Below are 15,473 nucleotides of genomic sequence, written 5' to 3'. Positions count from 1 at the left end.
ATAAATAAAATTAAAATATACATATCAAGCTGCTAGCCATTCGACACAGACAGGGAGTACATAAATTAATTATGTTGAAAGAATTAGTTTATCTTGAAAGAATTTTGTATTTAGCTCAGTTGAGTTTCTGTGTTCAAGAACTGTCTACTGGTACCTCCTTGCTCTCCTTGTGGGTTTCTTGCAGTCCGTCTAGGATGATGGGCTAAATGGACCTGGAGACTCATCCTTCATGGTTTATGTTACAATCTGTGGACACAGGGATGAGGTTCAGACAAATGACTTATTGAAGGAATTGAGTATGATTTGAATGAGAGACCCTCTTGGTTTCACAGTTTGCCCTCTGACTCGCTATGCTAGTCATTCTCTGCAACTCGATGTTCTCTAAATATTTTGGGTGATTACTCTCATCATTCCTAATGGATATGTCAGCTGGGAATTACAGTTGTTATCCCCAACCAACACATTTGGTGGGTGCTAGGTTGGGGAAGGGAGTCTGCGGTGAGTAATGCCTCCGTTTTATACTTGTCAGTTTCTTGCTCTCCCATCTCATTCCCACCTGTTCCTGTCTGAGCAGAGCTGTGTAGTAGACATGCTTGCGTGTAAATCTTTCCTTTCTTCTAAAGGAAAAATAAGATAACTTCTTAAAATGGTGGCGGGAAAAAGAAGAGAGTGTTTCAAACTGTTAGACCAATTTTTCCAAAACTTTTGAGATGGGGATTTTTTTTTTTTCTGCTGCATTTCAAAGCAGATGTGCGAGGACAGCTATGGGTGCCAAAGTGGATATAATTTTAAAAACAGAACAGGGGACTTGCCAGCCAGCCATGTGTTTAAACAGTATGGGTTTGGAGTTTGCTTTTTTTTTTTTGCCTTTTTTTTTTTTGTTTTCTGGTAGGAAGAAGGAGACATAATTGAAAGGGTGACATCATGAATGGAATAGTCAGTGGAGAAAGCAAAGCTCTTGCTGTGTTGTGATGATGCAGTGCATAAATCAGGGAAAAGAAAGCATAGCGTAAGATGCTTAGGCAAATGGTCTGCCAAGTCCAACATTATGGGTGAGACACAGTATAAACATCTCCAGCATCAGCTCCTCAATGGTAGACTGCTTCTGAACAGGGAGTTTTCATTTTTTCCCCCCACTTCCTAGTTACTGGTCATGTAAGAACTGATGGGGTGGGCATTCTGATGAGACAAACCAGATGTCTCTCAGATGGTCCTCAAGGAAGATATGAAAAGGGAACAGTTGCTCTTAACTGTTTGTCTCCCAACATCTAATGTGTAGAGTAGAAATGAGCCCCTGGCACCCTAAAACACTGATCTAAACCACCTATTTGTGACACTCCAAGATCTTGCTGCCAAATTTTAAGTAATACATTGTTTTTCTTTTTCAAAATTAAAACTAGAAATCTCACCACTTGCTTGGTTGCTTATATATTTATTTGGCAAACCTATATGGCCACCTATGTTATACATGATAATCCTAGATAGCTCGTATCAACATTCCCTAAAAACAAAAATATAGACAAACCCACAAAACCCCACCAAAGACATTATACTTCCCACCATAGCCCCACATCCCACCAAATCTACTTTGCTGGGCTCACTTCTATCCTAGCCCAGTGCTTGGGTGAAGAGCCAGGTCTTCACAGCCCTCTGGAAGGCTAAGATGGTGGGAACCCTTCAAATCTTTATTCCCCCCCCCCCCGCTTTAATTCCTTCCTTCCTACCTACCTACATGACAGCAATGATCTCTGGGAGGTAAACCATTTCCATTTCCTCTTAAGCCCTCCCCCAAAAAAGCAGCCTCTGGCCTTTGACAAAGGGCCTCCTTTGGCTTTCTAGATGGTCAAGTCATATCTGGACACCACAAAAGATACCTATCCTGGTTTAGAGAACTGTGGGGAGTGGAGCAGGGAGATCCCATGCTTAACTAGCATAGCTAAGAAAGGTATCAGAGAAATCATGCTGCTGTAACCCAGCAGATTTGTCTAGCCCAGTGTTTCTCAACCTTGGCAACTTCAAGAGGTGTGGACTTCAACTCCCAGAATTCCCCAGCCAGCCATAGGCCACAACTTGACCGAGGCTGAGAAACAACTGGGCTAACCAGAATTCTGTTTCCAGTAGGGGCTGGCTAAGATGCCTGAGGGGTTCAAGATGTGGCAACCAGGTTCAGCACCACTGAGTATGGAATGTGTACTTTCTAATCATACCAGTTTTGTATCCAAGCTCTGAATATAATTGAAATGTAATAAACCATTTTTGTGAGGAAAGCCCAGTTAGCTTGGTGTCCTGCCTCCAGCCCCACCAGGCCAGATGTCATAGGAACCATCACAAACAAAGCATAGATTTAGTTGCTGTCCTGTTTTTTCCCCCAACATCTGGTAAGCAAGGTTTTTGCAGCCAGTACACAAAACAATGGAATCTCCATGTTCAGAGGCATCTAACTAAGGCTGCTCTTCAGACGAGGTGGACCTTTGGTCAGAACTAGCAAGGTTCAGCCATGATCTGTTTTGCATGGGTCTGCAAACGAATAGTCCTCACCAACCACAGAGGTTTTCTTCTTTAACTTTTTAGCTATAAGAGCTGGACTCTGGAGATGATAGTGGGTAAGAATTATAGTCCCCAAACTGGAAAGTACCATTTGGTCAAAGATGAGGAGCCTGCAGCCTGCCAGATGTTGCTGAACTACAGCCGCCAACATCCCTTTCCTGTTGGCCATGCTGGAGAGGACTGTATGTCATGGACTACAACCCCTGTGCTACTGCAGAGGTTGAGGTCCATCATACCCAGAAACTATGATTGGGGAAGGTTGCTATGTATTTCTGCCAAATTGACAAAGATGTGAAAGAGCTAGACTAGCCAAACAGGAATATAAACCTAGCAATATCTCTCACATGTGTCCACACCTGGCACTTCGCTCCTCCTCATTTTGGAAAACCATGTTCTGCAGGAGATTTGGGTTTCATTCGGGCTGTGATGGTATGCTCTTGTTTTTCTTGTTTCTGCAGCCTGGCTTTCTGCCTAGCGAGATGGGGATTTCGAGTCCCAGCACGCTCTCCCCAACAGGGGTGAAGGGAAGCTCGCAGTACTACCCATATACCAACAATCCTCGCAGGAGAGTTGCAGACAGCAACATAGGTATGTGGCCTCGGTGGAGGGTGTTGGCTGGAGCAGTTGCCCTTGTGGGGTGTGCGTTGCAGAAGCTCTTAATTGCAACGGAGGAAGGCCAAAACACATGTCCTGCCAGGTTCTGATTGCAGCCCTTCCATAGAAAAAGTTCCTTTGATTTTTGATTGCTTTTGTTCTGAGATTCCCTCAGATTCATCTAAGTCACTGTTTTTCAACCTTGGCAGCTTTAAGATGTGTGGACTTCAACTCCCAGAATTCCCCAGCATGCTGGCTAGGGAATTGTGGGAGTTGAAGTCCACACATCTTAAAGTTGCCAAGGTTGAAAAACACTGATCTAAACTACCATTCTCACTCCAACAAGGGACAACCAAATGCCTCTAAGAAGCCCCAGAATTGTTTATGAAGGCAGATCATCTCTGTCTTATTTTTAAACCATAAGCCAGCATTTGGAAGGAAGGTTTCAGTTTAGCTATGTCAGTCTTGTCTTTGCTTTCTAAGAACCTAGGAAGAGACTGTTGCATCAGGCCCAAAGTGAATAACACTATAGGAAGGGTAGCTGTGTGTATTCAAGGGTAGATTACCTCCAAATAATGAGGTTCCTTTGAATCATCATGACCAATAGCCATGAATAGACCAAAGTATGAATTTGTCTAGTTACTTTTTAAAGCCAGTGGACAGTGAGTTCCCATAATATCATTAGTTGCTATATTGAGAAAGTTTTGGATATATTCTTCTTCCTTTGATTATCTTTCTGCAATTGGATGACCCAAGGTTCTAATACTTTGAGGCAGAGAGAGAGAGAGAGAGAGAAAGCTCTTCACATTGTACATCAGCTCTCCCCAAATTGGTGTCCCTCTAGATGTGCTGTGACCACAATTCTAAGAAAGTGAAGGCCATGCTGGCTGGGAATTTGGGGAGTTATGGTCCCAACACATCTGCAGAGGTACCAGTTTAGAGAGAAAGGCTCTAACCAGTTTGGCAATGCTATCTTGTAGAGTCTGTGTCCCAAACCCTACAACCCTTCCCTGTCCAAGGATTCTACCAGGTATGGTACTGGGTCTCCAAAAAGGGTGTTGCCTTACCACTGATGCACAACATGTCACTGATGTTATGTAATAACAACAATAACAGTAGCAATACAGGTAGTCCTTACTTAACAACCACTAATTTAGTGACCATTCAAAGTTACAACAGTGCTAAACAAAGGGACTTCCAATCGGTCCTTGCATTTACAACCATCGCAGCACCCCTGCAGTCACATGATTGTGATCCAGGTGCTTGGCAACCAGCTCGCACTTACAACAGTTGCAGTGTGCCAGGGTCACGTGATCGTCATTTGTGACCTTCCCAGCCGGCTTCCAGCAAGCAAAATCAATGGGGAACCGCATGATTCGCTTAACAACCGCATGATTTGCTTAATGGCCATGGTGATTTGCTTAATGACCACTGCAAAAAATGTCATAAAATCAGGTGTGACTCCCTTAACAACCTCCCTGTTTAACAATGAATTTTCTGGTCCCTATTTTGGTCATTAAGCAAGGACTATCTGTATTTATTTTACAGAGGGAAAATGGCCATGAACACTTGTTACAACAGAAACAATCATTTTGTGACACTGTAAAGCAGGGTTTCCCAAACTCTGAAGTGTACTTCCCTTGAGGAGGTGCAGACAGAGTCCAAAGGAGGTGTGAAGAACCTTTTAGTATACAGTAAAGTTTCCCAAAGTTTCATTGTATTGTTTCCACTGTTGATTTGTGTTCATTTTGGTGTTTGGATTTTTAGGGGAGGTGTGTAAATTAAAATTACACTAAAGGGAGGTGTGATGGCAAAAACTTTAGGAACCCCTGCTGTAAAGGACTTTAGAAAAACTTTAGGAACCCCTGCTGTAAAGTCTTTTGTGAATCCATGAGTTCAAGAAACCTTTGCCTTATTAAAGAGTAGCAACATTAGTTTAACAACATTACTACAATGAAAACATAATCATCCAGATGTCATTATTACTATATCAAGCCTTTCTCTTCAAGAAGCTCAGGTGGGCATGTATGATCCCTCCTTCCAGTTTTATTCACCTACTGGCTCTGCAAGGCAGGTTCCGCTGAGAGAGAAGAGGGCCATCGTAAGGCAGTCCATGGAGCCTTACTAATTAAGATGGGATTTGAATCCAGATTCCCTTATACCCCTCCATCCACTTTGTCATGCGGGACATGAAACATATGGAGAGGGCCAGAAGATAAGTAACCTGGATGGGGTCATGTCCTGCATGAGATATCTTCAGGTGCTCTGTGCTTTGGGAAGCTCAGCCTGCTGCCTGGAATCCTGCAGCCCCGTTGCTTTGAGGTCAATCCCCCAGAAACATCAGCTAGAGAAGCTTGACTTGACAAAGAATGAATGGGAGCCTCATGCGGATGTTTTGAGATTTATTTATTTAGAAATCAAATGTATATGCTGCCCATCTCACTATCGGTGACTCTAGGCGGCTCACAAGTAATGTATGTATGTATGTATGTATGTATGTATGTATGTATGTATGTATGTATGTAAGGAGATACCTTCCAGCAGATCCCTCCCAGCAAGCAATTCTGCCAGCCAAGTCCAAGCTCCATGTAAATATTCCCTTTATTTTCCCTCACCTGCTGGATGGGTGCCTTGACCGATTCAGACCAGCACAGGGCGGATGTTTGGAGATCTTTCTTTAAAAAGCCAAGCTCCCAAATCTTTTCAAGCCCCCTGCCTGCTCTTTATGAGGTGGAATGGAGGTAGTTGCTCGGTTTTGCCTTCAGGAGAACTCAAACATCTGGCATCTATTGATGGAAAAGAATCTCAGGAATGGAGACTTTTTAGTGAACGCAGCCGTGTGGCTTTCTCTCCGCCGCTCAGCGGCAAGGACCAAAGGTGGGGGAGAAATCAGCCGTTTGCAATCATTATTAATGTATATAATGCCGTCTGGGTAGGTGGTGTTTTGCAAAGAGCAGGTGCGCAGGTCCCCGCCCCCTCTCCCCGGGCTTACAATTTAAAATAGACCCAGGAAACAGATGGAAATGGGAGAAATGGAGACAGGAGCAGGCAGCAGCAGCAGCAGAGTGGAAGGCCATACTAGCCAGGGATGAAGAGAAGGATGGACTGTTAGGATGAAACAAGCAGGATTTTGTCCATGTCCTCTTAATCACTGTAACAATAAAAAACTAATAATTAGAGGTGTGCAGGAATCTGACCCAAAGAGGGAGCGATGTTCCAGATCTGGCATGAGCATGATAAACAAGCGCATCCATTCTAGATCCAAACCACCTTTCCTGCTTCAGAACTGAACACTGCATACTTTGAATAATAATAATACCTCCAATCCAAATTCTGCTTCAGCCCCAGCCTTTAGGGAGGTTGCTAAACCTTATGCTCACCTCCTTTTGAGAGTATAATCTCAGCTTCGGGCCCCAAGAACTTTCAGAAAATAAAGAATCTGAGATTCTGAGGACGTTGCGTCCTGAGCCTCACACTTCATCAGTGATGTTTGTGTGACACACCCAACCAAGACAGACAATTCCCCCAAGTAAAGACTTAACTGCATTTCCTAGCATTGCACACTCACTGATTTCTTTGTCATTGATTTTGCAAATCCACTTTAGGACTCTGTATCTATTCCTGCAGCATAGAAAATAGCCTTCCCAACCCAATCTGGATGACACAACTAACCCTTGCACTGACTTGGTTGGCGTGTTTGCACACACATGAGCACTCCCCTTGATCCAGCTTGTTCTATGGACAGTGTCCTTCTAGGGAATTGCAAAATATGCCTGGTTCCGCAGATGATTTTTCATCTCTCATCCATATGCTTTTTCTAGGGCAAAAGAACCCAATCTCAGGAACCCCAGAACTTTAGGATGGAGTTTCCAGAGATTTCAGAAATTTATTACCAAACTGGGAAATGGTTAAACACATGACTGAAAAATATTCATATTAATTACATTTAAATTTAGTTCATCTAAGTTAGCTTTGCAAAGGATTGGCATTTTTAAAAACTGATTCACCCTTTGTCCTTCTCCAACTGATTAGATCCCACCCTGCTTGGTTGATTGATTGATTACAGGTAGTCCTTGTTTAGTGACTGTCTCATTTAGTGACTATTCGCAGTTACGATGATGATGAAAAAGTAATTTTACAACCAATCCTCTGATTTACAACCTTCACAGGTCTGTAAAGCAAAGGAAAGCTGGAGTAAGTTTGTAAGCACAGTTGTGGTTTCATTTAGTGACCACTTCACTTAACGACCAAGTTGCCAGTCCCAATTGTGGCTGCTAAACGAGGACTACCTGTATGTGCCATCAAGTCAGTGTTGACTCTTAGCGACCACATAGATAGATTTTATCCCTCTGCATGCATATTCATGAGATCCACCTATTCCATCTGACAGGTTCATTCTATAAAGTCCTTTGCTCTCCACCCTTCAGGGTGTTAGTGGCCATATTCTCACCTTTGGCTTTGCAAGCTGGAACCTCAAAAGTTTAGGCCGGTGTTTTTCAAACTTGGCAACTTTAAGAAGTGTGGACAGATGCTGGTTGGGGAATTCTGGGAGTTGAAGTCCATACACCTTAAAGTTGCCAAGGTTGAAAAACACAGTTTAGGCTGTTAAGGCCCCATCTCTGGGTGCAGAGCAGGTTAAATTGCACAGCTACCACTTCAGGTCCTAGTGTGATTCTCTGTTTTATATTGTGCCTTTTATGAATAGAGAATCATGCCTAGAATAGCAATTCAAGTGAAGATATGGATGGTTGGATTGCACACCACACTTACGTTAGTTTGTGGTGAACCATGGAAGGTGCTTACTGGCATGGTACAGCTCCCAGCTCCCAGCTCCAACCAGCATGGCTAATAAGAAGCTGTGTCTGATTAGTTTTAGGCCACTTTCCTCAAACCAGTGCCCTTCAAATGTGTTGGGCTTCAGTTACCACCATCTACAGTTGTTGATTGCATTTGGTAGGGATTATGGGAGTTGGTCCAGCTCACCAGGTTGGAGGAAACTGTTTTAAAAACTGGCATGCTGCTAGAATGCAGAACTTGCACTACCTAAAATATGTATTTATTTAAAAGATTTCTATGGCTGCCCATCTTATACAATATTTATTTATTTACATTTATATAGTTTCCCATCTCACATACGTGACACTGGGCAGCTCACAAGTTAAAATGACAAAAAACAAAACCCATATAAATAAAAAACAATTTTAAAAAATTAAGACAGTTTTTAAAAACATAACCAAAAATATAAAATGTGGGAGAGTGCCAACCAACAGCTTGTGAACAGTACAGCCATCTTGAAGGTCCATACATTCTTGGGATCCCCAGGCTGGATGGCAAAGTCATGTCTTCAGGGACTTATGAAAGACCAAAGGGTTGGGGGCAATCTAAGTTCTTGAGGGGGGGGGCTGAAGTTCCAAAGGGTGAGTGCCATGGCAGAAAAGGCTCTCCTCCTGGGTCGCATCAGATGAAATTCCTTAGTAGACAGAACCCGTAATATGCCCCTTCTGTTGGATCTGATGGGACAGTAGATGAATATAACTCTTGGTGGCTAGCAACCATCGAACGACTATGAATATGTGAAAAAAATAAAAACCAGGAACACACACACCCCCCGTTTTTTTTTTTTAAAGCATCACAGTCACAGAGTAACAGAATCATAGGGTTGGAAGGTACAGTCAGGTCCAGAAATATTGGGACATCGACACAATTCTAACATCTTTGGCTCTATACACCACCACAATGGATTTGGAATGAAACAAACACAATCTGCGTTAACTGCAGACTGTCAGCTTTAATTTGAGGGTATGTACATCCAACTCAGGTGAACGGTGTAGGAATTACAACAGTTTGCATATGTGCCTCCCACTTGTTAAGGGACCAAAAGTAATGGGACAGAATAATAATCATACATCAAACTTTCCCTTTTTAATACTTGGTTGCAAATCCGTTGCAGTCAATCACAGCCTGAAGTCTGGAATGCATAGACATCACCAGAAGCTGGGTTTCATCCCTGGTGATGCTCTGCCAGGGCTCTACTGCAACTGTCTTCAGTTCCTGCTTGTTCTTGGGGCATTTTCCCTTCAGTTTTGTCTTCAGCAAGTGAAATGCATGCTCAATGGGATTCAGGTCAGGTGATTGACTTGGCCATTGCATAACATTCCACTTCTGTCCCTTCAAAAACTCTTTGGTTGCTTTTGCAGTATGCTTTGGGTCATTGTCCACCTGTACTGTGAAGCGCCGTCCAATGAGTTCTGCAGCATTTGGCTGAATGTGAGCAGATAATATTGCCCAAAACACTGCAGAATTCATCCTGCTGCTTTTGTCAGCAGTCACATCATCAATAAATACAAGAGAACCAGTTCCATTGGCAGCCATACATGCCCACGCCATGACACTACCACCACCATGCTTCACTGATGAGGTGGTATGCTTAGGATCATGAGCAGTTCCTTTCCTTCTCCATACTCTTCTCTTCCCATCACTCTGGTACAAGTTGATCTTGGTCTCATCTCTCCATAGGATGTTGTTCCAGAACTGTGAAGGCTTTTTTAGATGTCGTTTGGCAAACTCTAATCTGGCCTTCCTGTTTTTGAGGCTCACCAATGGTTTACATCTTGTGGTGAACCCTCTGTATTCACTCTGGGGAAGTCTTCTTTTGATTGTTGACTTTGACACACATACACCTACCTCCTGGAGAGTGTTCTTGATCTGGCCAACTGTTGTGAAGGTGTTTTCTTCACCAGGGAACGAATTCTTCGGTCATCCACCACAGTTGTTTTCCATTGTCTCCCGGGTCTTTTGGTGTTGCTGAGCTCACCGGTGCGTTCCTTCTTTTTGAGAATGTTCCAAACAGTTGTTTTGGCCACGCCTAATGTTCTTGCTATCTCTCTGATGGGTTTGTTTTGTTTCTTCAGCCTAATGATGGCTTGCTTCACTGATAGCGACAGCTCTTTGGATCTCATCTTGAGAGTTGACAGCAACAGATTCCACATGCAAATAGCACACTTGAAATGAACTCTGGGCCTTTTATCTGCACATTGTAATTGGGGTACTGAGGGGATATCACACACCTGGCCATGGAACACCTGAGAAGCCAATTGTCCCATTACTTTTGGTCCCTTACCAAGTGGGAGGCACATATGCAAACTGTTGTAATTCCTACACCGTTCACCTGAGTTGGATGTACATACCTTCAAATTAAAGCTGGCAGTCTGCAGTTAACGCACATTGTGTTTGTTTCATTCCAAATCCATTGTGGTGGTGTATAGAGCCAAAGATGTTAGAATTGTGTCGATGTCCCAATATTTCTGGACCTGACTGTATATTAAGAGAACATCTAATCCAATCCCCTGTTCAGTACAGGATCCTTCAAAGTGTCTCTGTCAGATAACCATCCATCCTTGGTTTGAAGACCTCCATGAAAGGAGAATGTGCCACTTCTAGTGGCTTGTGCAGTCAAGAAGTTCCTCCTGAGATATTTCCTTGTAGCTTCATCCCACTAGATCTGGTCCTGCCCTTCCCTCCCCCCACTTTAAGGGGGGGAATGGAAGCAGAAAGATTCTTCCAGGTAAACCTCTTCCACTTGTACCTTTAACCGCCCCCGCCACCCACCCCCACCCTACCCATGTGCTTTTCTAGGCCAGAAGATCCCAGTCTCAAGGCCCAAAGTAGCCCTTTGCCCCAAAAGTCCTAGGGGCAATTTTCAGAGACTTCCAACATTTACCGCCAAACTGGGGAATTATTAAATATATATCACTGGAAAACAATCATTTATTGTATATGATTTTTGTGAAATTCAGAAGCAAAATGCTGAAATTTCACTGTTAGAGCCTTTTAAACAGTTGAATGGTAGGGGGCTTTTTTGGAGGGGGGGTCACCTGGGAGGTAAACTTCTCCCATTTCGTTCCTCAGAGCCCCTCTTCCAATGTGGAAAATCATGAAGCTGAATTTTGGCAACCAAATTTAAGCCATGTGATTTCAGGTGCTTTAATGGGGGTTTCGAAGTGGTTCGCTTTCTGGACGCAGCTTGCTACCAATTCTAGCTTATCTCCACACTCCGATCCCACCAAAAGATCCAAAGAACTCTGTTCTGCCCCTTCTCCTAGGGAGATCAGCCCCCTGGAAGGCCTCCTGTGGCCCTGGGGAGGTGAGCTGCAGCCCCTGCCCACAAAAGGCTGCCAACCCCCCACTTTAACCTAACCAGTGGCATCTGTTTCCTGGCTGTTCGGATTGCCAGGTTGAGCCAGATGGGGCCAGCCTGTTCTGCACTTAATATAAAGCTAAGGAAGCATGATGTATAAAACAGCCAATGAGGGACTTCCTTCTTCATACTATTAAAAATGAAATATTTACCCCCAGTATGCAGGTATAACGGATGAGCTGAATTGGGGGTCAGAATATTTCTCCCCAGTTATAAAAAAGTTATCTTGAAGGTTTGGGAGTTAACAAATGCCAAAAGATGAACAGTTAAGAGCAAGAGGAGGGTCAGAATTGACCCACCACCAGCATATTCTTCTCTTTTCCTCTCTTCCTGCAGAATAGATCTTTTAAAAGAGCTGTTTTCTGGCTTCTGAGAAAACCCCAAAAGGAGAACTATGTTTTAAACCTAAAAAGAATTCATAGTGCTCACCCTTACTCTTGTGTTTGAGCTGGGGGGTAGAGGAAAGGGCAGCCTTGTGTAAGTGAGTTAAAACCTCACCATTTTTCCCTTGATCAGCTCTTCTTTCCTCTTCATTTATGAAGATACTGCCCCCCGCCCAAAAAAGATGCTTGCTTCCTTCAGTAATTCAGTTTGTTCTCATTTGCATGTCACAAATGTTCTCAAGAAGAAAACACCCTCAATGATCATTCAGAAGTTCTCTCCAGCCCAGTGCTCTCTAGGTACACTGTATTACAAAAGCCATCATCCTTAGCTAAGGAGTTACAAAGGAGTTCAGCAGATTTTGGGATTGCTGATAGAGAAAGATGGGCCTAAAAGGTTTTAAAGAATATATCACAATTGCAAAGGAAGTTCATATTTTATGAATATTTAAGGGACCGTCTGTCTCCTGTAGTGACTGCCTTATACAGTTGAAAGAGTTGGCATGCATGATTAAACAAAGCCACAGTGGGCCCCAGAGAGTGGACCTTCTTTGGCACAGCATTTGCCCTCTAGCACAGTATCTCCAGCGGTTCAAATGGCCCCTAACCTGACCTTGTTTAAGCAAGTCTTGAAGATCTGGCTCTTCCCCTAGTCTGTGGGTTAAGGAGTACATCAGTCCCCCTTTGGGAATATGTGGGGGCAAGGGTTACAATTTTACTGCTTTCCCTGGATGTCTGTTATTCTTTTTGCTGGTTATAATGGTTTTCCGTTCTTAACATTGTACGTGGCTCAGAGTCATTATGGAGTCGGGTGGCTTTAGAAATTTACCAAATAAATATCACTGGAAGTGCAAGCTTCACTAATAATGGTATATAATTAACTAGAACGAAAGGAAGACAAAACAGTGTGAAACTGCGAATGCCAAAAATACATGCTGCACATATCTCAAAACATCCAAGTTCAGCAGTCATAAGCAAAGCCCTGCTAGATAGCCCAGTATTCTGTCCTTAGTAAAGGACAGTCAAAGCAGGGTATGAAAAGAGTGAGTAGATGGAATCACTCCTTTGTTATTTTTTTCCTCCAAGAGTTAAAGAGAGACCTGCTTAGTTGCCACTGGCTGATGAATGCTAATAGATGGTCCAGTTCTCCTTGATGAGTTGGTCTTGCCCCTTTTTAGAGCCATCTAAATCTGTGGCTTAAAATTAATAGGCTTCCTGTGCTTCCTTGGATGAAGTTCTTTCTTTGCTGTGTCCCAAATTTTCAGCTTCTTGATTTCATGGGGGGAACTCCACCTTCTATTTCCTTTCTGGCTGTGAAACCCATCAGTGCAGACCAGAGTCCAACCAGGCATAGGGTTAGTCTTTTGAGTTAAAGTCAAGCAGACTAAGATTCCAGTCCTTGCTGAGTGACCCTGGCCGAGCTGATATTTCTCATTTTAACCTGCCGTACAGGACCGTTGCAAGGTTGGTGTGTGTGTGTTGGGGGGAGCAGATATGCTGCCTTAAGCTTTATGGAAGAAAGTGAAAAATAAACATGAAACCGAAATTTATGTTGATGCAGGGTTATTTCATTACTCTGTTTAGCTGAGTTTTATTTTTCCAAAAACGGATTTACAAGGTGGAAAAATGCATCAACTTGTTTTAAAGTTGGTGATTTTTACCAGCAGTTATTCCAAATGCTTTCAGTTGCATATTTTGAGGGTGATTTTTTTTTTAAATCTGTGACTAAAAATTCCCCTAGAAGGGTAGGGCACTCTACAAATTCTTCAATAAGTGCTGCTTTTATTGTTGTTGTTCTTATCGTTGTTACTAAGTTCTGGTATTCAAAAATATATTCCTTTGGTTAAGCATCCAATACAGTACAAATAAAGCCATGGAGCTCTCATTTTACTGTTGGGAAAATCAAGGTAATCATCCTGCAAAGTGTGTTGAAATCTGGATCCAAATCTTCCTACTATGTACTACTGCTCCTAACCCTCTCTCTAACTGGCTTTGTATTTATTTTTTTGTTTGTTTATTTATTATTTTTCTGTCTCCTTCCTCTCCAAATTCAGATGGACAACCGAAAAAAGTCCGAAAGGTGCCTCCAGGACTCCCCTCTTCAGTAAGTCTCCATTTTCTCCACCAACCTATCAGAGTTGATAAGGAATCTAGCTGTTATTGCATTGAAGGAAGATCCTGAACTTCTCCTCTTTCCTATTGGCAGAACTTCTGTGATGTCAGAGAACATTTGAGAGCAGCTGGTGGGGAGAAGGCTACTGCCAGAGTGCCAAAATTGTTTGCAACTAGTATAAGCAGAGCACAAGGCCAGTTTAGCTGCAAGAGGCTCCTTGCAGCAGCCCAAGACTTCAGAAGAGCCCATGAATGATTTAAGTCAGTGTTGTCCAAACATGGCTGGCTGGGGAATTCTGGGAGTTGAAGTCCACTCATCTTAAAGTGGCCAAGTTTGGACAACACTGATTTAAGTAAAGGGGAGGAAGCTTGTGGTATGGGGAGGAAGAGGCCAGAATTGGGTATGGACGAGTCAGAAAAAGAGCCATGGGAGGATATGAGTGTGGGTAGGAAGGGGAACAAATTCACTCAGCAATAATGAGGCAGGTTGTAGAGGTGGTAGACAGCAGACAGAATCAGAGAGGTGGAGGGCGTCTTAAAGATCATCTAGCTCAACCCTTTGCCAGGATAGAAAGTCTACTACAGGTAGTCCCCAGTTTAAGAATTAGTTCCGTTCCCAAGGTCTGTCTTTAAGTTGAGCTTGTATGTAAGCCAAAACAGTATCATTGTATAATACTGTATAAGTGGTATTGTGTAATTAACTCAAACCATTGTGCATTTAACTTGAATCATTGTGAATTCAAGTTGAATTGAATTGAATTCACTTGAATCAAGTGAATTCAAAATTCAACTCAGATTTTGCTACAATAGACTCCATTCTTAACTATGGGTCGTCCTTAAACTGGGCATTCTTAACCCGGGACTACCTGTACTACAAAATCCTGGTTAGCTGTCCATCCAATCCCTGCTTTAAAAAGTTTTAACAAAGAATAGCCAAGCAGCTTTTTATACCAGGTGTTAGAAAGGGGTTACAGAGGGTGTTATAATCATTTCAGTTCTATTCTTGATCTAGCCAGGTCAGATTTTTGGGGATACCTATATTTGTGTAATCATATTTTGCATCATTCTGGCAGTCCACATGCGTGTGATATTTTGCTCATAGTACCTTTGTTTCAATTACAAATAAATGGCGGCAAAGCTGAGGGGAAGAACACCTGAACTTTTCTGGTGATGGGGTTGTAGTCCAACATACCCAAAGGACTGGTATTTAGAGAAAGGAGCTTTGGAAAAACCTTCTAGTGCTGCCTGTGAATTTATGTGCCTATGCTTGTAAAAGACACTGGAATAAGAGAAGTTATATTCCATCAGGATATGAATCACTGCCTTCTCACTCCTAAGCAAATCAAAGGCTTGTAACGGAATCATTTTTATTATTGCATTGTTGTGATGTAAGATCTTTTGGTTATTTTTTTTTAGAAGGAAAATGGGATATAATATTAAACTGAACTAAAGTTTTCCACCTGTCTGTTTTGGTGCCTCCTGTAAGCCAGTTGCAGTCCCCGAGCCTCTGAAATCCTGCAACAGCTGAATTCCTTGCCTGCATGAAGTTACACAGATATGACCCTCTTATTAACGTAATGTCATTCTGACTAGGGTGGGGGCACAGAGCTGCCATCTGCACTGCCTGTTTCTGTTCCTCTGCT

General features: G+C 42.8%; 1 protein-coding gene across 21 annotated transcripts in view; it reads left to right on the top strand.

The window, feature by feature from the left end:
- TCF3 (transcription factor 3) overlaps nucleotides 1-15,473 on the top strand; it is a 105,172-nt gene that overhangs the window by 51,641 nt on the left and 38,058 nt on the right. For all 21 annotated transcript variants that reach the window (XM_088149498.1, XM_088149488.1, XM_088149497.1 and 18 more), the window contains exons 7-8: nucleotides 3,006-3,135; nucleotides 13,773-13,822. In XM_088149498.1, the coding sequence (XP_088005624.1) occupies nucleotides 3,006-3,135; nucleotides 13,773-13,822 (180 nt within the window). The remainder of the gene's footprint in view (nucleotides 1-3,005; nucleotides 3,136-13,772; nucleotides 13,823-15,473) is intronic.

The sequence above is a fragment of the Python bivittatus genome, unplaced genomic scaffold (assembly GCF_059951505.1).
Source record: "Python bivittatus isolate LINGU-HERP-01145 unplaced genomic scaffold, Pbiv_v1 ctg000580_np1212, whole genome shotgun sequence".
In the NCBI taxonomy this organism is placed as follows: domain Eukaryota; kingdom Metazoa; phylum Chordata; class Lepidosauria; order Squamata; family Pythonidae; genus Python; species Python bivittatus.
Note: the sequence above shows the minus strand (reverse complement) of the source record. Positions and strands in the feature narration are given on the sequence as shown.